At 44.1% G+C, this 25399-nt stretch overlaps 1 protein-coding gene and 1 pseudogene across 1 annotated transcript in view; one reads left to right on the forward strand and one right to left on the reverse strand.

The window, feature by feature from the left end:
- TTC21B (tetratricopeptide repeat domain 21B) overlaps positions 1-25399 on the forward strand; it is a 61075-nt gene that overhangs the window by 2752 nt on the left and 32924 nt on the right. Inside the window, exons 2-12 of the mRNA XM_063318238.1 lie at positions 527-656; positions 2021-2131; positions 3832-3998; positions 14440-14562; positions 15668-15825; positions 17168-17252; positions 19602-19700; positions 21183-21375; positions 21810-21907; positions 23580-23780; positions 24999-25128. Of these exons, the coding sequence (XP_063174308.1) occupies positions 527-656; positions 2021-2131; positions 3832-3998; positions 14440-14562; positions 15668-15825; positions 17168-17252; positions 19602-19700; positions 21183-21375; positions 21810-21907; positions 23580-23780; positions 24999-25128 (1495 nt within the window). The remainder of the gene's footprint in view (positions 1-526; positions 657-2020; positions 2132-3831; positions 3999-14439; positions 14563-15667; positions 15826-17167; positions 17253-19601; positions 19701-21182; positions 21376-21809; positions 21908-23579; positions 23781-24998; positions 25129-25399) is intronic.
- LOC134488673 (U6 spliceosomal RNA) lies at positions 16392-16490 on the reverse strand (annotated as a pseudogene).

The following is a 25399-nucleotide window of genomic DNA, read 5'->3' on the forward strand; positions in this document are numbered from 1 at the left end:
AAAGAGAGCTTTTGGTTGTCAGATTTCAGAAGTACAGGTAGTGCTTGACTTACAACAACAGTTGGGACTGGAACTTACATCACTAAGTGAGAAGGCTGTTAAGTGAGTCGTGCCCAATTTTATGACCTTTTTTGCTGTGGCCGTTAAGTGAATTACCATGGCTGTTAAGTTGAATCATGTGGTTTTTAAACGAATCTGGCTTTCTTCATTTACTTTGCTTCTCAGAAGCCGGTTGGGAAGGTTGCAAATGGCGATCATGTGACCCCAGGATGCTACAACCATTGTAAATACATGCCAGTTGCCAAGTGTCTGAATTTTGATCACATAACTGTGGGGACACGGCGACAGTCGTAAGTGTGAGGACTGGTTGTAAATCACTTTTTTCAGCGCCATCGTAACTTTGAACAGCCGTTAAACAAATGTTTGTAAGTCGAGGACTACCTGTAACTCTCCTAAATCCTTTCTCTGTTTTATGAGTGTGCTCCCCTGCTTGCTTGTGTAAATCCAAGTCTTCATTTCCTTTCAGGCTTTAATTAATTACTACTGCCAGGAAGGCTACTTTCATCATGTTCAGACTGTTGCCAGCGAAGGCCTGAAGACATTTGGCAATGACCCGGTGTTTACTTTCTACCGTTCTTATGGCATATTGATGGAAGGTAATTATTTACTTAATATACTTTCAAACCTTCAGATGCTGTTTATTCATCTGGAATCATAACTGCTGGACAGTCTAAAAATAAGCTCCTTTCCATGAAAACTATCATATTCATACTTACTAAGAAGTAAATTCTATTGTATTTAATGGGCCTTGCTTCCGGGAAGGTACACATAGGCTTGCAATCATAAATTGTCTTATTTCCTTCCATGCATTAAAAGCTTCTGTAAGTAAATGTTCCACAGTCAAACAACCATGTCACCATTCTGCCTGGTAAATAGTTTCAGGGACTGGTTCTGGATGCTGGAGAACTTCAGCCCTTGGTAATGCTGGGTGGAGCAAATGTAGGGCTAGCACATTTGGGCAGGAAAATTGGGACCACCAGTAGATGGCAGGAAAGAGACACAGAAAGCTGGAGCAAGCTGTAATCTCTTGTGATTGTTCCAATTTTTGCAGCTCAAGTCTGGTAGCCCTAGGCAGATGAAAGTTGGAATTTAACATCTGAAGTCCCATATGGTCCACCCTGTAATTTTTGTTGCAAGGGAAAATAATTGACTACCCTTGTAGTTTGCTTTTCTTCAGATAAATTCAGAGCATCTTTTAGGGCAGTGTTTTTCGACCTTGTCAAGTTTAAGATGCCTGGACTTCAACTCCCAGAATTCCCCAGCCAGCATGGGTCAAAGTCCAGACATCTTAAAGTTGCCAAGGTTGAGAAACACTGTTTTACGGTAATTTGGGCATCCATAATTTTCTAGGCAACCAAGAGAGTTGTCTAAGGTGTTTGGAGGGCTGAATGTGAGGTGTTTTTTTATCTCCAAACCCAATATTCCAGCCAATTAATTAATTAATTAATTAGTTTGTGTGTGTGTGTATCAGTGATGTAGGGTGGGAAACACTGAGGAAATTTTCCAGTGTTTAATTTTTCCTGTCAAAATAGTACAATGGATGCCAATTGCAAATGCAGTATTAGATAATGTTAATGTTATTCAAGAAATTATCTGACGTTATCTGTAGGATGAGAAAGATGTGTGATCAGATTTTTTTGTTTGTTTTGGCCATCTCCTCTTGACAGAATTATTTTTTATATACGGAAAGCACTGCACGTTTTTCTGTGACTATATTGTCCTTTTGTATCTCCTGACTTTGTACTGTTTTGATACTAAGGGATCATGTTTGTAAATTTTTAAATTGCTTATATAATCAATAATGTAAGCTTAAAAAGGCATTTTGCACACAGAGCCCAACGTGCTCGTGCATTTTCATTGCAGCATGATATTGAAGAAGGCAACAAATGAGTGTACCAAGGAAGTAAAAGTGCTGTTACACAAACAAATGCAACATACCGTACTGATTTTGTTCTCCTAGGGCACATTCAAGAAGCTCTTCTCAGCCTTGAATCCATTAAAAGCAAACAAGAAGTATCCCTTTGCACAATGATGGCAATGATCTATGCCCATAAAAAAAGTCCAAATCCAGGTAGGGTTTCACTTATTTTTACTCTGAAAAGTTGTATACTCGCACATGGTGAATTGTAATAATATTATTTCTCCATTTTAATATGCAGGTACAAATGGGACTTCGCTACCAAATAGTATCAGATGTTCCCACCTCACCATCCAGATAGGAATGTTCCAGCCACCAGCCATGTGTTCTTCTAGCAGGGCATTCCAAGCCTGACCTCTCTCCCACTCCATTAGTTATTTTATAAATAAATAACTTTATTGCAGTCATTCACCAGCACAAGGAAATTGGTATTCAAATATCCAAAATATCCAAAACTAAATTGACAATATCAGGATAATTAGGAAAAGTAAGGTCAAGTGTAGTGTGTTATTTTATCTTTCTCAATTGTCATAAAGTTCCACGGGTGCTGAGCATGCACATTTTGGTTGCATCACCTCTTTCCACTATGATTTTTCACCATTCTTTTATGATCTGTTACAAACAATATTTTCCAATCAACATCTTTGCAACATTGCATCTAGGAACCTGGTGTCTCTTTCTGGCACTGACCTCCAGCAGCTTCCAGATAACTTTGCAGGCTAAGGCAGGACCCTAAAGAAGAATTGATCTTTTCTTTATGAGGCCCAAACTCGCACAGAACAGGAGCAAAGCTTATATTTCAAGCATGGTTCTATTAGAAATCAGCTTTCTATAATCAGCTAATTAGAAATTAGCTTTCTATAAAATTATCAATTATTAGCAGGAACAAAATTCCAAATCCTCCTGGAAGGTGACTTCATTCCAGGTGGTCATAGCATTGATGTTTTGGATGATGATGAATTTCCAATGTCTCAGCCATTGCTTGGCCAGTTTCATGGTGTGTTTAATTAAATTAGCCATCTCTAGATGATGCCTTCTAGATTACATCTCTCATAAATTCCAGGAAATAAACCTTACGTCCATTGATACAAAGCATAGGAGTTGTAGTTTGGGATGTCTGTAGGACACCAAGATAGGTGAAGGCTCAGATTTAATTTCTGTCATGCTTTTCCAAACCCAGTTGTGGTATGTTTCACAGTGGCAGGTCAAAAGTCTTCTTTAGTCTATAGAGGCCCAGTTTTCTCCATGAGTAAACAAGAATTAGTAGCATGATGTGACAGCTAAAAAGGTTACTGGAAGTATGAGCTTTATCAATAGATCTAGCATCATAATCAAAATAGTATCTTGTCATTATGCCTTGGTCAAACCTCCTCTAGAGTTCTGTGTTCAATGCTGGGTAATGTCATTTAAGAATATTGCAAATTGGAATGGTCCAGAGAAGGACAAAAAAGATGGAGTGGGGCCTGATTATTCTTGGGAAAAAAATTATGGAAAGGAACTGTAATAGCCATCTTCAAAAATGGCTAAAATACATTTTTAGCTGTTCAACAGATTATGGTGGACAAATGGCAGGCTTGTCTTCTCTGCTTGTGTTTTCTAAGCAGAGCGTAGATGTTTGTCTGTCAGGGCACCATGGTGGTAAATTTCCTGCACTGGCCAGTGCTGGGTTAGATATCATTTGCCGCTCTTCTGCTATACGGCATATTGATACTTCGTTATTTTTAATGGTAGAGTTTTGTTGCTGTTACATAATATCTTGAATAAATCTCTAATCTGCTGAAATAATCATTTAACGATGGGCTATTTCAGCCTTCAAACTATATGATTATAATACTTTTCTCCCTTGTTTTTAGATCGAGAAGTTATCTTGGAACTCGATGCCAAGTTGAAGGAGCATCGTAAGATGGCAGGACAGGAGGCTTTATATTTTGCAGGGCTGTTCTTGTGGCATCTTGGCCGCTACGAGAAAGCCCGTGAATACATTGACAGGATGATCAAGATCTCAAATGGCAGTAAAGAGGTAACCTATTTCCCATAGTTATATGTTGTATTTGCAAGTCTGCTTGCTATGAAACAAGATTTGATGACTCTCAGGTTTGCCTTCATGAAGCCCTCCATCATCTTGCATATCGCAGCAGATTTTCATTGGCTTCTTTAACACTTGAGAAGTATTTTGGTAGTATCGGTACTGTTACAAAATAGCCTGATAGTTTCTCTTTAATTAAATGTTAGGGAGGTCTGGTTCCTTAAGTGGCATCTCTCACTGGCCAATGCTACAAGACGTTACAGATGCTGCCACTACTTATTTCATACTTAGCTGCAAGTGCCATGTTCCTGAAGATATAGTGGTACATATATGGGTGGTAACTAGTGGTAGCTTTATCTCAGTGGAAAGTCTTCTATTCACACTAGTTGCAGCACCCTGTATATTTGCTGATTTCCTCTCTTTTTTAGAAAACTTTATTAAAGCATTTTCAAAATATACATAAAAACTAAAAAGATTGAAACGAAGCCTACAAAGAAGAAGAAAATAACTAAAAAGGAGTGAAAAAACACAAAACAAACTGCTACAAAGTGACTTCTGACTTTCTATAACAAAGATATACCTAAATCAATGTCAATCTCTTACTCCAATTCATATTATAGTAAACGTTATTTCTATAAAGCATTTATAGAATGCTTTATAGATAGAATACATTCCCTTCTAAAACAAAATTACTCTCCCAGTTAAAGGAAAACATATAGAACCCTTCGAACATAATTTGGAACCTAATAGAGTAACGAACACTACCCTTCTTCACTATAATTTGCTCCGATCTGCCAACTAAACTAACATTAACCAAAAATATAAAAATTATCCAAACGGCATAAGCTTTTATCTAAACCCTTAAAAAACCCTCCTGATAACCACATTTAAACAATAACCTAGGGGTTTACCAACAAGGTAAGAATTTTCAAAACGGCATAACCATTTATCCAAACCTTTAAGAATCCATCCTGATAAACACATTTAGACAGTTGTCCCACTTCAAAGTAAACCAAGGCATTTACATGTCTCAGTATTACCTACAGAGCTTTCTTCTTGTCAATTTCAGATTCTGCAACCTGCTTTAAAAAAACCAAATATTTGTCCAAAATCTTCCAACCTCTAGAGTTTAATTCTCTTTCTTGATCATGGTGTGGTGGCAACACTGTCTTGTTATCTTCAACTTTTGACAACTCAATTTTCTTTTGACTATTTAAATGTAAGTCACCAATTCTCATCTTTTTCTTTGGAGAAACCACTTTACTTTTAAGGTAGTTTTCAGCCTCATCAGTTTCTCTCGATTCTTGTGACAGTTTGGACTCCATAAATTCTGAGAAATGCTCCAAGACTTGAATAACAGCATTGTAGAGATCTTTAAATATCAAATTAATTTCCTCCATATTTCTTAACAGTAAGATAGATTATGGCACCCTCTAGTGCCTCAGGAAGGTAAAGTCATTAATGCTGTAACTGAACACTCTCTCCAGCCTTTTTATCTCTGGTGTGGCCAATCAGGAAAATAAAAAGTAATAACAAACAGCATTCCCATGGGAAAGTGAAAGCAAATAGATCAGAACTCCAATCCGCAGATTCAACAAAGAAGAGAAAGTTTTATATTCCACAAAAATCACTTTAATAAAAAAACAATAAAAAACAAAATTCTTTAAATCTCAATTTAACAAATTATATATGAAAAGCCAAATTCCCAAGTTAATAATTTTCAAAAATAATGAGAGTCACCAAGAGATTCCGCATTTCTTTGTTGTAGAAAGCCTCTTTTTGGTAAAATTCAAACAAAAAAACCCTAGTGGTGTAGAAATGGGGTGGGCAGCTTTAAAGTCCATTTTGGCTTCAGAGCAGCTTGGAAAGAAGATGATGGCCCCGCCTCCCAGCTGATTGCTTACCAGTCAATAGCGAAATGCCATTTTGCAGTCTTCTGGCTGTGACCAGCCATCTGGAGAACACATGGGGTGATTCCTGGGGTTCTCCTTAATCCGGAGAACGCTTCTGGGCTCCAAGGAAGCCTGCCTGAGCCCAAGAAAAAAAGCCCCTCTGACAGGTCAGTCTGCAGATGGTGGAAAAAACCAGCTCAAGCTGCCATTGTCCCCACTGGAAGTCATATTTGCTGATTTTCCCAAGTTTCTTTGTCTCTCTCCGTCATAACTTACTCCATTCTTTAGGATCTTCAAATCCGCAGAAATAGATCTGGGATCACTTGGGGGCTGCAGTGATTACATAGAATTGAGGAAAAACAGGTCCCATGTTTGTGTAAATGGATTTTTTCTTTATTACCTGTCATGCGCTGCCTACCTCTGAATAACACTCAGACACTGGTTCGCGGATCAGGCTCTGGTTTATTTGCAGGGCAGGTACAGCGTTGGTAGAAAAAAGCTGAGAGTGACAGGAGCGCGCCGGTGCGGGGTTTAAATACCCCGCGCCGGTCAGCGCCCCCTCGCTCACGGTCACGTCACCCCCCTTTGTCCAATACGTTGCCCTGCCGGTGGGTGAGGGTTTCCGGGATCGCCCATCATCAGGTTTCCCATTCCTCTGCTGATTGCTTTCAGCTGGGCGATCCCCGTTGTATTGCCGCTGATGGCTTGGGTGTGCTCCGTGATCCGTTTAGCTATTGTTTGTTGGCCGTTAGTCGTTGTGGGTTGATGGCTACTTATCTTGTACCCCTTCACCTATTTCCTTGCCATTGTCATGTGTGCCATTGCGCTGATGACTTTAGCTCAACGGCACTCATGACATACTGCCCCCTTTTCGAATAGTGTTCCCCCCCGGTTTCCTGGGTTTTCCCCGTGGAGCTGTCAAAACGCCACATTTTTTTTTTTTTTCCAAAGTTCCCGCCGGAGTAGTTGTCGCCCCTCCCTTTGCTCCTCCCTCACCCACGTGCCTTCCCAGGGTGTGTCCATGGTGCGCATGCTCGGGTCCTGACCTGGCGTGCGCATGCTCCAACCACACCCTGTTTGTTTGGCTCAGTTCGGCGAGGAGAGAGGCGTGGCTGGTCGGGTGCTTCTCCGCTCCAGGTAGGGCCCTTCTTTTTTCTTATTTAAAGTGCGTCGCCTTTGTTGAGTCTCCTGGGCGTTGCCCCCAGGTTGCCCTGTTGACTTGCTTGCCACTCCCCCGCGGCCGGGGGGCGGGGGGAGGGTGCTGGCGAACGTTTGTCACCACCCCGTGGGCCCGGGGCGGGGGGAGTGAGTCCCGGGGGGGGGAGGTCCACCCAAGTCGCGGGCTTGGGGGGGCCCTTTCCCTTGGGGCACGGGAGGCGGGGGGGGCCTGCGGGGGGGGGTTTGGTTTTGCTGACCTTGGTTGCGGTTTGTCGGGGTATGCCCGGTGAAATGCTCTGGTCAGGTCAGGCGCGTTAACGTTGTGCGCCGCCACCCATTCCGGGTGGGGGAAGTGTTTCCACCTGACCAGATAGTGTAGAGTTCCTCGTTGCTTGCGGGAGTCGAGAATGTCCCTTATCTCGAAGTGGTGTTGCCCGTCGATCATCACCGGTGCGGGCTGTGGCGTGCTTGGGTGCCATCGGGAGGTGGTTGCCGGTTTCAGGAGGCTGGTGTGGAACACCGGGTGGAGTCTCCGGAGGTTGTGTGGCAGGTCCAAGCGTATTGCTACCGGGTTCACTATTTGCGTGACTCGGAACGGCCCGATGTACTTAGGCCCCAGTTTTTTCGAGGGTTGGGTTGACTTTAGGAACTTGGTGGATAGATAGGCCATATCCCCCGCCTGGAACGTCGGTTGTTGGCGCCGGTGCTTGTCGGCCTGCTCTTTGTAGGCAGCCTGTGCATCCTTCAGCGCCGCCGTGATTACTGGCCATGCTTCCGCGATCTTCCGTCCCCAGTCGCTAGCGTCCACCTGGGGTTCCGGGGGTTGAGGTAGCTTCGGTATGGGGACGAAGTCACGCCCCGAGACTACTTCGAACGGAGTTTTCCCCGTGCTCGTGTGGACTGCGTTGTTGTATGCGACTTCGGCGAACGGGAGCAGTTCAGCCCAGTCGTCTTGGTGGTAGTTAGTATATGATCGTATGAATTGCTCTAAGGTGGCATTAAGAACCTCTGTGGCTCCGTCCGTCTGAGGGTGCCAAGCCGTAGATAGGGCCTGTTGGGTCCCCGTCAGCTTCAGGAAGGCCCGCCAGAATTTGGAGGTGAACTGTGTGCCCCTGTCGGTCACCACACGTGCGGGACATCCGTGTAGCCTGTACACGTGGATGAGGAAGAGTTTGGCTAGCTGTTGTGAGGATGGGACCGACGTGCAGGGGATGAAGTGGGCCTGCTTTGAGAAGTAGTCCTTCACCACCCAAATGGCCGTTTTCTTCTGGCTGGGTGGGAGGTCCACTATAAAATCCATAGAGATTTCCTCCCATGGGCGGGAGGGTTCTGCCACCCGTTGCAATAGCCCCGCGGGTTTGCCTGGTGCCCGTTTGGCCCTAGCGCACGTTGGGCAGGACGCCACGTAGGTTTTTACGTCTCGCCTGAGCGCGGGCCACCAGAATTGACGCCGTGTTAGGTGTAGGGTCTTGAGGAACCCAAAGTGTCCCGCTTGCTTGGCGTCGTGTGACCTATGCAAGATCGCCTGGCGTTGCGAGTCCGGGACGTAGATTCTGCCTTCCCCCCATGCCAGGTCTTGTGCCATCGTTACCTTGTCGGGGTTTGCCAGGAACCAGGGGTCGGTTTTGAGGGCGGCGGCGAGGTCCGTGCGCATTCCCCCTGGTAGTTGCGGTTGGCTTCTTTCAGTCGCCGGTTGTCCCGCCGTCGGCTGCGCCGTAGAGTCGAGCTGCCTCCGTGCGCCGCTTCGGGTGGTCACGGCCATCCCCAGTTGCGAGGCGGATAGGACCGTCCCAATGGTGTCTGGGGCGGGCTCTTCGTCTTGGGGCAGTCGGGAGAGGGCGTCGGCCAGGAAGTTCTTCTTGCCCGGCATGAACTTCAGCTGGAAATCAAAGCGGCTGAAGAATTGGGCCCATCGGACCTGTTTTGGGCTAAGGCGTCTAGGCGTTCGTAGGGCCTCGAGGTTCCGGTGGTCAGTCCAGACCTCGAATGGTTGGGTGGCTCCCTCGAGTAGGTGTCGCCATGTCTCTAGTGCCGATTTCACCGCGAAGGCTTCTTTCTCCCAGACGTGCCATCGCCTCTCTGTCTCGGAGAACTTCCTTGACAGGTAGGCGCATGGTTTCAGGAGTCCCGTGGGGTCTTTCTGTAGCAGGATGGCTCCCAGGGAGAAGTCTGAGGCGTCGGCTTGGACCACGAACGGCCGTTCTGGGTCCGGGTGCGCGAGGATTGGCTCCGTAGTGAACAGCGCTTTCAGCTTGTTGAATGCGGTCTGGCACGCGGGAGTCCAATTCAGCACTGTGCCTGGGTTCTTGGCGCGTCGGGTGTCCCCCACCCCTTTGGTTTTGAGGAGGTCCGTTAAGGGGAGGGCTATCTCAGCGAACCCCCGGGCGAATGACCTGTAGAAATTCGCGAATCCGAGGAAGCTCTGTAGTTGCCGTCTGTTGCGGGGCCGCTCCCAGTTTAGCACCGCTTCGACTTTTGCGGGGTCCATTTCGATGCCGTCCCCGGAGATTCGGTACCCCAGATAGTCTAGGCGCTCTTTGTGAAACTCGCACTTCGTAGGCTTTGCATAGAGCTGCGCCCTTCTGAGCTTGTCGAGGACTTGCCTGACTAGGGTTACATGTTCCTCGTGCGTTTTTGTGTAAATAAGGACGTCGTCGATGTAGACCAGGACCCCTTTGAACAGATGTTCATGCAGTACCTCATTGATGAGCTGCATGAACACCCCAGGGGCCCCCGCGAGTCCGAAGGGCAGTACCTTGTACTGGAAAGCGCCTAGGGGGCAGTTAAACGCCGTCTTCCATTCATCCCCCTCCCTGATTCGGATGCGATAGTACGCCTCGCGAAGGTCCAATTTGGAAAAGACTTTGCCCGTGGACAGGTGGGCGAGCATGTCCTTCACCAGGGGTAAGGGGTATTTGTTGGACAGGGAAGCCGCGTTTAGGCCCCGGTAGTCGGTGCAGAGCCGTAGGGTCCCGTCTTTCTTCTCCCAGAATAAGACGGGGGCTCCGACCGGTGAGCATGCTGGCTCTATGAATCCCCTGTCTAGGTTTTTATCGATGAACTCCCGGAGGGTTGCCATCTCCTTCGGGGTCATCGAATAGATCTTTGGTCTAGGTAAGGGGACGTCGGGCAGTAGGTCGATCCGGCAATCCGTCTTGCGGTGGGGGGGTAGTTGGTCAGCTTCTGCCTCTCCGAAGACCTCGGAGAAGTCGGCGTATTGTTCTGGTAGGTCTGCTGTGGTAGCGGCGTTGTCCTGTGTGGTCGCCTCCGCTCGTCCTACCGTGGGGTTGGTTCTGCCCGCTGGAACTGGTGCTCGATACTCGCCGTCGCCGAATGTGAAGGTGCGGGTCTCCCAATTGATCCGCGGGTTGTTTGTCGCGAGCCATGGCATCCCCAGGACTGCAATGGGCCGTCCGATGTGCGTGACTACGAACGATGTGCGCTCGGTGTGAGTGCCCATTTGCAGGGTGACCGGCTCGGTTTGTAGCGTGGCTGGTTTCCCTCCCGCTGTAGAGCCGTCCAGCTGGTGGAATGCCAGCGGCGTGGGGAGGGGGAAGCAGCAGAGGTCGAGTTTGGCGACTAGGTCGGGGTGGATGAGGTTTTTTGAGCACCCAGAGTCCACTAGTGCCGCGGCCGTGGTGGCTCCGTTGCCGGCAGAAAGTTTAATTGCTGCCAATATTACGGGGCTTTCGTCGTTTCGTTGAGGTGGTCCGCGTTGCTGTCCCACCGCCTGCCTCGCCACGCGTTTCAGGGCAAGCGGGGAGCATTTCCCGCCGGCTGGTCGGGGTCTGCATTGTCCTCTTCCCCCCAGTAAGCGTCCCAGCCCTCTTCTGGTGTCGCTGTGGCCACAGTCATTCGGCGGTGAGGGGGCGGCCCCGGGTTGGGTGGTTTGGGGCTAATTTTCGGAGTGGGTTTGGGCGCGCTGGTCGGCGGTCGGTTGGCGAAGCAATCCACCGTCTTGTGCCCTAATTTGCCACACCTCCCGCAGGGCTCCCGGTTGAACCTCTTTTTTGGGTATATGGGGCCGGCCATCCCCCCGTGTGGTGCGGGTACCTTTTTCCCGGCATAGTTTGTGTCTTCCGTGGTTGTCATGAGGAAGGTGCGGTGCGCATGTTCGGCTTTCCCCGCGAGGTGGATCCACCCGTGTAACGTTTCTGGGTCGTCGCGGTAGAGGGCCCATTGGAGAACGTCGCGGTTGAGCCCCCTTTTGAACATTTCCAGCAGGGTGGTCTCGGACCAGTCGCTGACCTTCCCCGCGAGGGCTTTGAACTCCAGGGCGTAGTCAGGGACCGTGCGTGTGCCCTGTTTAAGTCTTTGGAGTGCGCTTTTCGCCCTTACTTTGGCTAGGGGGTCTTCGAAGTAGTTTTTCATCTCATTGATGAAAGCAGGGAAGGTGGCGAGGGCGGGGGAGCTGGACTCGTACAGTTGGACGTACCAGTCCGCCGCCCTGTCTTGGAGTTTGATCGCCACGGCGGCGATCTTGTCGGCCTCGGAGTCATAGGAGTGTCCGTGCCTCCCCATGAACTCCCTAGCGTTGGTCACGAAAAACGAGAGTTTTGTGGGGGTCCCATCGAAGAAGATGGGGAAGTCCTTTGGGGCCCGGGCGTTTTGTGCGGCCCCGCCTCTCGCTTCCCGGGGTGTGGTGTCGGCCGCCTGTGCCGTCTGCTGACCCTCCGCTGGCCCGTGTGGGTTCGGTGCTTCGCTCGGGGTGTGGGCCTGTGCGGGGACGTCGTTGGGTGGCGCGGGGGGCATAAGCGACTGGAGCATGGTCCGGAGTTCCGTCAGTTGAGCCCGCATGGCCGCGAGTTCAGCTCGTGCCTCCTCGTCCACAGCCCGCGCCGCCGCTGGGGCCGGTTCCGTTGGCGCGTCCTCGGGGGTGGGTTGCCGGCGGGGTTCATCGTCCCTCTGCCGCGGGTCCGCTTCCTCCGCCGTCTGATGGGTGTCTCCGTCGTCCTCCTCCGTGTTGACCGCCGTGGGGCTGTCGCTCCACGCCCGTTGCTGGGGTGCGATGTGGGGCGCGGGGTCCTCCGCTGGTTTCGGAAGTCGTGCTGCTCCCTCCCGCGGTCGGGTTGCCTCCGTCGCCATCTCCCCTTGGGGTTGGAGCTGAGGCTCGGGTCGGGTGGGGTGGGCGTCCATGGCTCCGGGAGTCCGCGGTGCCTCTGGCCTTGGTCGGTCCTCCTCTGTCTCTTGCCGCGCGGCTCGCCCTCCTTGCCCGCGCCGCTCCGGCCTCATCTTGCTGGTCTTCTCGCCGTCTACTCCTCCCGCGGCTCGTTGTCGTCCGGTGGGGCTCGGCGAGGCTGAGTTTATGACTCTCAGCTTTATGTCATGCGCTGCCTACCTCTGAATAACACTCAGACACTGGTTCGCGGATCAGGCTCTGGTTTATTTGCAGGGCAGGTACAGCGTTGGTAGAAAAAAGCTGAGAGTGACAGGAGCGCGCCGGTGCGGGGTTTAAATACCCCGCGCCGGTCAGCGCCCCCTCGCTCACGGTCACGTCACCCCCCTTTGTCCAATACGTTGCCCTGCCGGTGGGTGAGGGTTTCCGGGATCGCCCATCATCAGGTTTCCCATTCCTCTGCTGATTGCTTTCAGCTGGGCGATCCCCGTTGTATTGCCGCTGATGGCTTGGGTGTGCTCCGTGATCCGTTTAGCTATTGTTTGTTGGCCGTTAGTCGTTGTGGGTTGATGGCTACTTATCTTGTACCCCTTCACCTATTTCCTTGCCATTGTCATGTGTGCCATTGCGCTGATGACTTTAGCTCAACAGCACTCATGACATTACCCATCCATTTTAAATGGAAGAATCCTGATTTCCTGAAACCCTAAATGCTTTCTCACCAACTAGATTTCTAGGTTCCTAACTTCAGTTATGCTAATATAGTCTAATATTCCATATGCATTTGAAAAGATGCCAGGCTTCACGCAGACTGTGACTTGAACCCCAAGGCTGAGATTCAAGGATTCAGCTGTTTGATAAGCTAGTTGTTTTTTTTTACAGATACTAAGAAAGCCATAATTAGAATAGAAAATTCGCCAGTGCCAATTATAAGACTTCAAGCCTTACATTTATTTATATCCATCTTGAGGCTCAAACCTTACATCTCTTCTTCCTGCCTGTGAGTCCGAATGGGCTGAGGGTGGGTTGTTTCTTAGTAGAAGGAGCAGTTAACATCTGTGGGTTGTCATTGTAACAGATCTGTCTGGTCTGAGGCTCTTATTTTGATCCTTCTAGCTTTCACAGTAGCTTCTAGAGCAGTTCATCCAGAGTGCCAGTGCTGTGGAATGCTATGAGTTGTGTTTCCACCTATCAGGTGTGGGTCTATTAGTGGGGGTGGGTAAATAGGGAGCATCATAATGTTTTAAATAATAAATCCATCCCATAACAGCAAGTATGAACAACACGGAACATATACCAGACTTCTGCATTAAATAAATACTGCATTTATGTTAAAGACAGGGTATCAGAATTGGTGGAAACTCATTAACAACCTGCGATATGCAGATGATACAACTTTGCTTGCTGGAAGTGAAGAAATCTTGAAGTACTTACTGATGAAGATCAAAGATTGTAGTCAGCAATACGGACTACACCTGAATGTGAAGAAGACAAAGATTCTCACAAATGGACCAATAAACAATGTCACAATAAATGGAGAAGAAATTGAAGTCGTCAACAATTTCATTCTACTCGGATCAACGATCAATGCCAAGGGAAGTAGTACTCAAGAAATCAAATGGCGTATTGCGCTGGGAAAATCTGCCATCAAAGTCCTATCTAAAGGAGGACTTTACTTTTCAGAAGTAAAGACATCAGTTTAAAAACAAAGGTGCGTCTGACTCACGCCATGGTCTTCTCAATTGCCACATATGCCTGTGAAAGTTGGACATTAAAAAAGGAAGATAGAAGGATTGATGCATTCAAATTGTGATGTTGGCGAAGATTGTTGAAAATACCACGGACTGCCAGAAGAACAAACAAATCAGTTTTAGAAGAAATACAACCAGAATGTATTCTAGAGGCGAAGATAACTAGGCTTAGACTTTCATACATTCCTGACATTGTCAGGAAAGACCGATGGCTTGAAAAGGACATCATGTTTGGTAAAGTCAAGGGCCAGGGGAAAAGAGGAAGACCTTCAATGCAAAGGATTGATACAGTTACCGCAACAACGGATGCAAACATTGGAACAGCCAGGCATATGGCGCAAGACTGAACAGCATTTCGTTCTGTTATACACAGGGTCGCCATGAGTCATAAACCACTCAATGGCAACTAACAACAACAACAAGTGTCAAGTAGTATTTTATATGAATTTTTTTTTCTCTGTATCCAGTTAACAACAACATACTGTTGCATCATTTGATGTTTTGCTTTGTTCTTACAGGGATGGATTCTAAAAGGATGGCTTGATGTGACCAGTGGGAAAGAAACAAGTATCAAAAAAGCTGGAAAATATTTTGACGAAGGGCTTCAAAGTGGGGCTGATATTTTTGGCCTGATGGGTAAAGTAAGTCTGTAAAAAACTTTTAAACACATCTAATTAGTAACAAACATTGCAGCTCATGGAGACTGATCCAGCACAAATTAATGCAATTGCTATCCAGGGTAAGACTGGGGGAATGAATGGGAAAGCAGATCAAAGCAATCTTATTTTATATTCAGAATACTACAGTATCTATTCTCTCTCTCCTCTCATTTTTGTATTTTGTGTGACGTGAATATGGGCTCTAAGAATCTGACTGAAGTCAATATTTGTTCTTTGATTAACAGGATTAAGTCCTTTAGCTATCATATCACCAATTATTTTTATTTGCTTTGGAGTCAATTCTACGCTTATTGGAATGACTGAGGCAATTGAAGAGCAATGCAGATAAAGTGCTGGGGTCATACTGACTTTATAAATGGTTTTACCCTTTGCAACTGTAGAGAAAAACATACTTCTTTTCATTTCTTCTGAAAAAGAAGCTTTGTAGCTCTTTTTAAATATTTATGTTTGCAAAAATGCATTCTGTTTTCAAAATCTTGCTGTAAATTGCATTTTGAATCAGTAGGTTTACAATCACTTTGCTGCGATTTTTTAAAAATGTCCACTTAGAAACTTGCATGTCGCTATGTTTACTGCTTTGAATGATTCTGCTTTCCAAGTCCTTTTAATTCTGGTTGTGAAACTCACTGGTTCAGGCACTGTACGAAGGCATGAGTTGGTTAACCATAGTTTATTGAATAAACAGCAATTGGCCAGATTCACATAAGACACTAAATGCAGATCAGAGAAACCACATTATACTTAGCATGTTGTAGGAATACTGCTACTCTGTCACAAAGCTTTTGTTTTATACAAAAGCATTAAAATTGGTGATCTTCAGTGGAAGATGTCCTGTAAGTACATATATGCCCTCCAAATCCATATATAAGGGGAAAGAAGGATGTGTTCATGCTGATCATAGTTGAAGACAGATGTTGTACAGGTTCTGGATAAACAATCACAACAGACTGCTTTTCCACCAGTGTGCACTAGCCAGGAAATTGGCTAAGAAAAACTTCTTTCTGGTTGGAAAGTTTTTAAAAAGGCAAGACACAAATGACCAAGTGATTGTTTCATTTTTCATTAGGCCCTGTATTTTGAAATGCGTCAGAATTATTCAGGAGCTTTGGAAACTGTGAATCAAATCATTGCCAATTTCCCACACTTCCTTCCGGCATTTACAAAAAAGATGAAGCTACAGCTGGCTTTGCAGGATTGGGAGCAGGCAGCTGAGACTGCCCAGAGGTGGAGTAAACTTCATTATTCTTGTTTGAATCAATTAAAAATGCTGTAACATCTCAGCTGCAGTGCTTTTGCAGAAGGCAAATGATCAAAAGTGATTTCTCCACCGGTGACTTAGAGCATCTTCTGGAGTCCCCCACCCATTGCTGTGCCAAAATGACAGTAAGATAAACTTTATACCCCATCAGCAATGACTAGGTGATGCTATGACAGCATCCTAAGGTCCAGTGGGGAAATGTCTAAGAAAGTGTAATACAGTTTTTCACTTACATATTTCCCAATCTTGGTCTAGCTAGTCAGTAGCTATGATGCTTTATGAAACTCATTTTTTTCAGTCATTGGTTCAGAATTGTTGGAAAGTACTTGATCTATGGTGGGTAACCAAAGGTGTGAAGGCCCATAACCTTTTCTGTTCTGGCTGAAGTATCTTCTGTGCACACACACACAGTGGAGGTAAATGATGCCTGCATCAACTCTTCCCACTGATCTTGTTCTTTGAAATTTCATATAATGAGGGTAGAGAGTGATAGTATGAGAACCAAAGAGGGATGGACAGTTTACTGCTCTAGTCAAGTATGGTAGCTTTGCGTGCCCATCCTTATGCTGGGGCCACGCCAGTCTTCTCTGTATTGTTCCAGTTTTAGTCAATGTGCTGCCAAAGTGAGAACGGTAGCTTTGCATCCATTTCTCTAAGTTGTTTTGAAAGTTGGAGATGAGTGAGACATAGAGATGCCCAGCAATGCATTACATTTTCAAGAGGGTTTACAAAGCTCATAAAATTCCAAATTAATTTGAAGTTGGTCCACAGAAGCAATTAAACATCAGTATCATCACAAAGACACAACTTCCCTAAAGTAAATAATTGTTTGCCCTAAAACAGAATGGGATGCGGTGGCGCTGCGGGTTAAACCGCTGAGCTGCCGATCAGAAGGTCGGCAGTTCGAAACCGCGCGGCGGGGTGAGCTCCCGTTGCTAGTCCCAGCTCCTGCTCACCTAGCAGTTCGAAAACATGCAAATGTGAGTAGATCAATAGGTACCGCTTTGGCGGGAAGGTAACGGCGTTCCGAGTTGTCATGCTGGCCACATGACCCGGAAGTGTCTATGACAACGCCGGCTCTAAGGCTTAGAAACGGAGATGAGCACCGCCCCCTAGAGTTGGACACGACTGGACTTTACGTCGAGGGAAACCTTTACCTTTACCTTTAAAACAGAAACTGAAAGTCCTCCAAATGATGCTCAGCTATTACCCAGTCTGTATGTAGCTGCCGTGTCTTGTAGTTCATCAAGTTTCCTTGAAAACACCCAACAAAATAAAGTGTTTCGGTGCTGTTTTATTTTGCTTTAGGTTGTTGCAGAAAGATGCTCTCAACCTAGATGCTTTAAAAATGGAGGCTGTTCACCAGTTATGCAGGGAAGGGAATATACCAGAGGTGAGTTTTCAGTTTTTAATTCCACATTGTTGGATGCATTTTATATAGAGATATTGGAAACAATTATTCAGGCTTTTCCTCCATGTAAAATAATGTCTTTGTCTTCTAATGACCCTCTAGATGGTGATGATGATGATGATGGTGGTGGTAGTTTTAGTAACATTGCAATCTTGTTCATGAGAGCCAGTTTGGTCTTGTGGTTAAGGCAACGGGCTAGAAACCAGGAGGCTGTGAGTTCTAGTTCTGCCTTAGGCCTGAAAGCTGGCTGGGTGTCCCTCTCTCTCAGCCCAACTCACCTCACAGGGTGGTTGTTGTGGGGAAAAGAGGAGGAGGAAGGAATATTAGGTTTGTTCGCAGCCTTGAGTTATTTATAAAAATAATAAAGGCAGGATAGACAAGGCAGACAGACAGACAGACAGAATTAAGTTCCATTGGATTTATTTCCAAGGTCAGAGGATGGAAAATTTCAGGTGTAAATTTCTTTTGAGAATTACAGTCCTGACACTAGAACTCACAGTCTCCTGGTTTCTAGCCTGGAACCTTAACCACAAGGCCAAACTGGCTCTCTTTTGAGTGTTTTGAGTGAATCAGCTTTGTTTATGATATGAAACTTGAGCAATTCATACTTATGCATGTTACAAAGCATTTCTATAATTTCCATAAGTTTTCAACCAAAATATGGATGGTTAGGAATGGGGAAGCTGTAATATTGGAAATGGGATTCTTAATTATAAATCTAGTATTTTTCAATGAGTTTTTTATTGCATTATAAAAATGTAGGGAAGAATAAACTCGAGGAAAAATAGTTTGTAGTAATAAATGCATTGCAATGTTTGAATGGTCAGAATCTACCAAATAAAATGAATTATTGCAAGAGTTAACTACAAAAATTAGTCATAAACACTGATTGGTCCCTTAAGCTGTTGTTACTGTTTGAATAACTGTTTGAATAACACCTATTTAGACAAGTACAAAAGATAATGAGATAATTTAAGAAATGAAATACAGTTGTGCTTAAAAGTTTGTGAACCCTATTTCTGCATTAATATGACCTAAAATGTGATTTGTTCTCCATACAAGTCCTAGGGCTTCACCAGTTACTGAACGCAAAGGTTCCCAGACTTTTGCCATACACAAATATGTAGCTTTGGAACATTTTCTTGACTCATTTGTTTAATTGGCTACTCTTCATCTGGTTTTATCTAGACTTGTGTGGAGAACCACCCTGTGTGTGTGTGTGTGTGTGTGTGTGCGCACGCGCATGTATAACCATTATACAGCAGCACTGTATATTTAATTTTCACTTGAGGAAAATCATTTTAAAACTGTTAATCGACTATGACTTCTTTCAGTACATTATATTCTTGAGGGTATAACAATGTCTGACAATATGGTTGCATCAGAAAAGGATTGCTTTGATTCTGGTAGTTGATACGTTGATAGTGTTAAGCAGAAATCTGGTTTCTTTTATTGCCTGAACTAGTTAGGCATGATTTCTGTCTGTGGGTAATTTTACTTTTGTTGTTGTTTGTTAAGAAAAAGCAAAAATAATTCTATAGCCTACATCTACGTCTTTTAAATATAAAGTTTTTGTATTTAGCTTGTTGTAGGGTACTTAGGGCTTAATGTGTGTTTCCCAGAAAACCTTTCTCATAATAGAAAATTTGCCGATTTCCCTAGATGCAGGATTTTTAACCTTTCTTAGCTGACCTCTTTTCTGACTGCCTGAAGGAGTGATGGGTGATGTTCCCTGCAAGCTACTTGACTTCACCCACCCATTACCTTTCCCAAAGGGCAGAAGCATGTAGCATGCAGCGGTAGTTGTAGGAGCCTTGCAGACTTAAACTGATGTTTAAAGAGCCTGTGACATTTCTGTTAAGATTATTTTGTCCCCAAGAATTTACATGAAGAGCTATGGACAAACATCTGGTGTTCTTGCATGGACTTTGGATTGGAGAAAAGAGGACTTGAACAGGACTGCTCATGATTACCTTCAGTGCCATGATGGGATTTGGTTTAAAGAGATCTTGTAAATCTCACACAGACATCCATGCTTTCAGCGTATAGCCATTCCTTGTTTAGCCTGCATGCAAAGTCTGTAGATGAATAGTTGTGGGCATTTTATTTAAAACATATATAAGTTTTCTAGTACTGATCTCTCAGAAATCATTAAGTACTTGTATACTAAGACATTACTAAAATTATTTCAGAATAGGTTCATGTAAATATTGGCTGCTGGCACAGGTTCTACATTCTAGATGCCTCTATAAGCAGACTTCCTAAATGCCACCGTTTGCTCCCTCCCCTTTACTCCAGAATAATGAGGCCAGTATATTTTGTTTGTCCTAGGCCTCATCCAAGCTGAAAGATCTGATTAGTGCTCTGGATCAGTTGGAACCACATAACCCTCAGCTTTTCTGTAAGACAGCCTGGGTTTTTAGCAGAACGGTAAGTAGAAAAGTTGTTTTTTAAATTGCAGGTAAGGACTGATTCAGTGACCCTCATACATAAGCAGGTAAGCAAAATATATGTTGAGCTTACGCCTTTTGGGCATAATGTAAAAACAGTTGTTATTATTTAGACTTCGATCCCACCAAAGGACTTGCAGACTTTAACTGGGGAGACATCATTACTGGGCTTTATTCTGGATTTTGGTTGCCCAGTGTTGTCAGCAGAACTGGGAAACCAGATTTTCAGCCACGTTTATTAATGCAAGGAATGTTTTCCAGATGACTTTATAAATTAGGCAGTCTTGTTCTATTAAGGAACATTCCAGTGAGGTTGGCTGGCTGAGAGACCGAGGCCCAAAGTCACCCAGTGAGTCTCCATGACTAAAGAAAGACCAGGTCTCTCCAGAGCTAGCCTAGCACTTTCAACTGTAGACCATGTTGGCTGTCTAACAGAGGACACTTAGGGCCATCCAGATACAACTCCCAACATTGGTTACTGCTGGCAATGTCAGCTAGGGCTGCTGGGAGTTTAGTTCAGCAGTCTTGGGAGAACCAGAAATTCTCCGGTTCTGCTGTGTACTGGTAAGTGGTCATTAGTCTCCCTAACAGAGCCCAGGCATGTTGCAGGAAATGCTAAATTACAGTCATTGGAAAAGCATTGTTTGGCATGTAAAGTTAAGTGGTAGCTGAAACATTTGTCCAGCGTTTCTGTCATTACTGTGAACATGAAGAACAGTGAACAGTTTTCTTCCTCTGAAGGTTTCCTATGGACACCTTCCCTTCACTTCTTTATTTGTGTTGGTTAGATGCCTGTGGCAAGAGATTCACTTATTACTGACTCTGAGCAAAGTGTGAGATGTGTAGTGGTGTAAAAGTGAAAGCTGTGCTCAGAGCGTTTGCCAGAAGCAGACAGCAGTCAAGAGATGGAGATGGTTGGGGCAGAGTGGCTTGTGGACTTTTACTGGGGAGACACCATTACTGGGCTTTATTCTGGATTTTGGTTGCCCAGTGTTGTCAGCAGAACTGGGAAACCAGATTTTCAGCCACATTTATTAATGCAAGGAATGTTTTCCAGATGACTTTATAAATTAGGCAGTCTTGTTCTATCAAGGAACACATTTTCTTAGGAATAATTTGTTGGGGGCTGCTTGCTAGCAAAGGGCATGGCTGAAATAAGCATGTCTGGAACTAGAACACATTCATTTCTTCCTTGAGATACTTCCATTTTCTGATATGTTACTGTCAGAGTAGGGGATAGCAGGATTTAATAAAATTGTGGACAGCTTGCTTGCGGAAAGTTTCTTCCATCAGGCCAAAGATGTATGCAATAACGGACATGGTTAAGTTATGGTAATACCAGTGTTTGATGCTTCAGACTGTAATTTTTAAATTAATATTGTGATTACTTCTGATACAGTTTTTCAGATCTAAAAGCATTCATAATGGAAATGTTGGGTGTGTGTGTGTGTTTTTTAACTAGTGTGGCCGCAATCCACACATCCTGCAGCTGACCCAGATGTTGGTAGAAAGAGCTTTCAGCTTAGCTCCTCAGAATGCAGATATTGCTACGGAGCTTGGCTACCAGATGCTTTTTCAAGGAAAAATAAAGGAGGCTGTAAAGTGCTACAAAACTGCTATGGGTCTTGATGAGACAAGTGTTCCTGCACTAATAGGTATGGCTTTTTACAAGAAATTGATATGGTGGAATATACACACATAGACAGAGACAGAGACAGACAGACAGATAGAGATAGAGATAGCGATAGAGATAGATCTTTTCCAGTTTGTTTTTGAGACACTATTATATTTTTGTAGTTTCACGTAACCTTTGGCTGAATTTGCCGACTGCAAATTCAGATTCAAGACTTTGGCAAGAATGACCCTCTCTCCTCCAAAGCCCAAGGAGTATGGCAAGGGAGTAGTGCCCTTTTCATTGCTGGCAAGAGAGGTGGTGCCCTTTTCACTGCTGGCTTCAGCCCTAGGTCCTGCCAGATGCAGCTCTTGATAGAAAGGATTCATTGCCTCCTTCTGTAATCTATGAAATCTGACCTGAACCCTGAAGACTTTTTGTGGAATAAAGCTGATATGAAACCCCTTTGCATTACAGGGATTATCCGAAGCCAGTTAATGGAAGGGAAGTTAGATGATGTAGAGCAGCAGTTGGAGTTCCTGAACGAAGTCCAGCAGTCTATCGGAAAATCAGCAGTAAGATAAGAATGATGTTTTCCAAAAATGATTTGATACTAATCCATGTTGCTAATGAGAATTAGAATACTTACATGGGCCAAGCTTAACTCAAGAATCTAGTTCTATTTTCATGTTCTTACAATGTCCGGCTCTTGGATTTCATCACAGAGGATGAAGATGGTGGTAGTGGTGAGCGTGATGGTGGTGGTGAGCATGTATATAGCATTGAGAATGAAGACAATCTTGTTAATGTGATTCACAGTTGAGTGACTTTTGCCATGTCTCAGACTGTATTTGGTTTTTGGACAGCATGCAAGGAAAGGACATTATAAAAAGTTGGTAGAGCCAGGACCAAAAATGGGAAGAACCAGGGCAAAACAAACATATGTAAATCCACCCCCCAAAAAAGTTTCAAAACCTTAAATAAAAATCTTTTGTAAATGTTTGTAAATTTTGTAAGATAAAAGTTTGCCACAAGTGGTAGTAGCAAAACACAGAGCTGAAATTTGGTAATAAGAGAGTAGAAGATTCTAACATCCATATCAGAGCTTTGTAGAGGGAAGTCAGTGTGTTTAATTGATTCAAATATATTTTTATGATAGTGGAATAGAGTTGGAATAGAGTTGAATCTTATGAAAGAGAAATGTAAAACATAACATGTTTCCTAATTCAGTTTATTATTAAAAGGTACTCTTATATGTTAAAGAAGTAGATACAAGGAGAGGACTTGCTGTGGTTCTATAATTGGAAAATCATGGCTTCAGAATAAATTTAGTGGTTGTGGTCAAATGACAACTCTCTGGCAGTTGCTCTGCCATATCCACAGCCCTGTTGATTTTCTGTGGCCAGGGAGAAAACCAAGCTTTACTTCTGTCTCTTTCATTTAATCTCACCTCAGGTGAGAGCCAGTTTTCAGAGAGTTACCCCAGTAGCCTGATACCAGACAAAAGACAGCTGGAAACCATCCTCCCACCCAGAAGAAGTTGGCTTCCAGCCTGTTACATTGCATGGGTGGGAGAAAGAGGTGCAAGAATTTGAATCTGGATGAATAGGTCTTGCATCTGATACACTGCAGTCAGTGGAATTGTTTCATAATGGCTTCTTTAGCTTTTCTACAGTAAACCTACTTATCAGAAGTTCTTACATCCCTGAGTGGCTGTGTAAGTGTTTCTAATCTGGCTTGTTGGGAGAAGCCTGTCACTCCCTACTGACTGCAATAGGAGGAAACTTCTTTTAAATGAGCTCTAGATTTCCAGTAGCGTGGGACACATTACAAACTTCTTGGGAAAATGAGATAGCTTAACATTTTGCAGATTTCTAACTTCAACATTTCTGATCCTGCCATTGCTAGAGCTCTCAGCCTGTGGGGTTTCCCCTCCTCCCACGATGTCCAATGAAGCTTAATCTTCTGGACTGCTACTGAAAGCAGCTTCTGGAACAAACACATTAAACTGTTAATTACAGGAATTCAGTATGTAGTTAATTGGAATGGAACTCTCAGTCAATTTTTATCTGTTGAATTGAAGAGTTAGACAGATATGGAGGAATGTGCTACAAATCTGAGTTAGAGGTTGGATTCCTGAGAGGGATTTTTAGTTACTAGTGGTGACCCTGCAACAGACAGTATCAGTGCCCAGCACCTGATGGAATAGAAAATATTTTTATACATTTTTAAAAAATTGTTTTATAGGAGCTGTCTTATTTACGGGCAGTATTGGCTATGAAGAAAAATAAAAGACAAGAAGAAGTTATTACTTTATTGAATGATGTACTCGATGCCCATTTTTCATCTCTCCAAGGTTTACCTCTTGGTGTAGAATATTTTGAAAAATTAAATCCTGATTTTTTGATAGAAATTATTAAGGAGTATCTTAATTTTTGCCCAGGTCAGGTAAGATACTAAAGTTCTTATCTTTCTAAAAATAAGAAAACATATATAATGTTTTGCTTTTCAGTCCTGCTTTAAAAAGTTCCATGATGATGGAGAGAACAGTTAAGATTTTTACCCTTGCCATGTGTAGGAAGTGAACACTATTTTATAGTGGACTAACCGCTGAAAGGGAAGAAGATAGTGCTAATACTTCTATATTCTTATCAAGGAAATGACAAGATACAAGCTCAGTTGTCAGGAGACTTGACCCTTAACTACTGAAAACATTTTTCTCCCCCTTTTTATTTATTTTTATTCATTTATATATCAAATTTATTCCCTCCCCATCTCACTCAGAAAGCGACTCTGGGCGGGTTACATAAAACAGGAGTAAAACATTAATTAAAATGCAATAAAACAATAAAACAGTAAAACGGTACAGTAAAAACAGTCTACTTAATAAATAATGAATTCCAAAGAGATGGCTACTAAAAGGTTCTTGCTTTAAATTCCAAATTTGTTAAAAGAATGTAAATAAGAAAATCGTTACGACCCAAATTAGATATAATACACAATGGATTGGCAGACTTTTTTCTGTTTGGGACCAAAACTAAAAGTAAGATAGATCACTCATTTTCTGTTTTTGTGAAGCTCTTTTTTTGACATTCCTTTCCTCTAATAGTTCTTACCAGAAGTTTAGATTAGTTGTTTCCAAAATTACTCTGCCTAGTAATTCTGGGAGCTATAATCCCAACATATTTAGAGGTGAGGGGAAGCTGGTGTAGCCTAAATTAAGCCAATCAAATAAGTCTGTTAGGTGAAAAATCAAACCCCATTCAAAATGTTGTAGAAAATGTAATCCTAGCCTGGCTTCTCAAGATGTATTTACTAGAGCTCCTTTTGATTAGCCTGTCCTTGGAATGTTTTCTGCTTTTAATGGTATCTGTGGAGTCTGGACTGCTTCCAGACAATCTTGAGACAATCAGGAACACAAAAGCTGATCTGTCCATGTATCACCCTCTTGCCTTAGTGCCCAACGTGCGGTTGGACATCAGCTACGGATGGACTCAAAAATGCCAACGTTATGTGTTGAGAGATCCGGAGAACAGGCAGGGCAAAATGCACGTTGGATTTTACTTTTCAGCTCAAATGAATGTGTTCATCATGTTGAACTACCTCTGTTGTGTGGTTGGAATAGAGTAATGTTTCATCACGAAGACCATTTGTGTTAACTTTTAGCCTGCAGGCTCAGGACAGCCTCCATCACCACTTCTCAGACCTTGTGCATCAGTCCTTGAAACTGTGATGAAAACAGTGCCTGGTCTTTTACAAGCTGCCTACTTGGTTGCAAAAGTGAAATATTTATCAGGTAATAATTTCTTCCATTATTTGTACTTTTTGTCCTTTCAAATTATACTCGCAGTTTCAGAAAGCATTTCTGTATGTGAGAAGTGGGTGCAAAATGCAGGTTATATTCTCCCCCAGACAGACTTTCTGAGGAATATATTGCTAAAATTCAGTGGTTTCTACTGTAAATCACACTATAGTCTGAAAATGGTCATTTTAGTTTGGAAATAGACTAAAAATGGCTTTGGCCTTGCTGTAGGCTTATGGTATTTAATCACCTGGAGAGGAAACAA

The sequence above is a fragment of the Candoia aspera genome, chromosome 1 (genome assembly GCF_035149785.1).
Source record: "Candoia aspera isolate rCanAsp1 chromosome 1, rCanAsp1.hap2, whole genome shotgun sequence".
NCBI lineage: Eukaryota > Metazoa > Chordata > Lepidosauria > Squamata > Boidae > Candoia > Candoia aspera.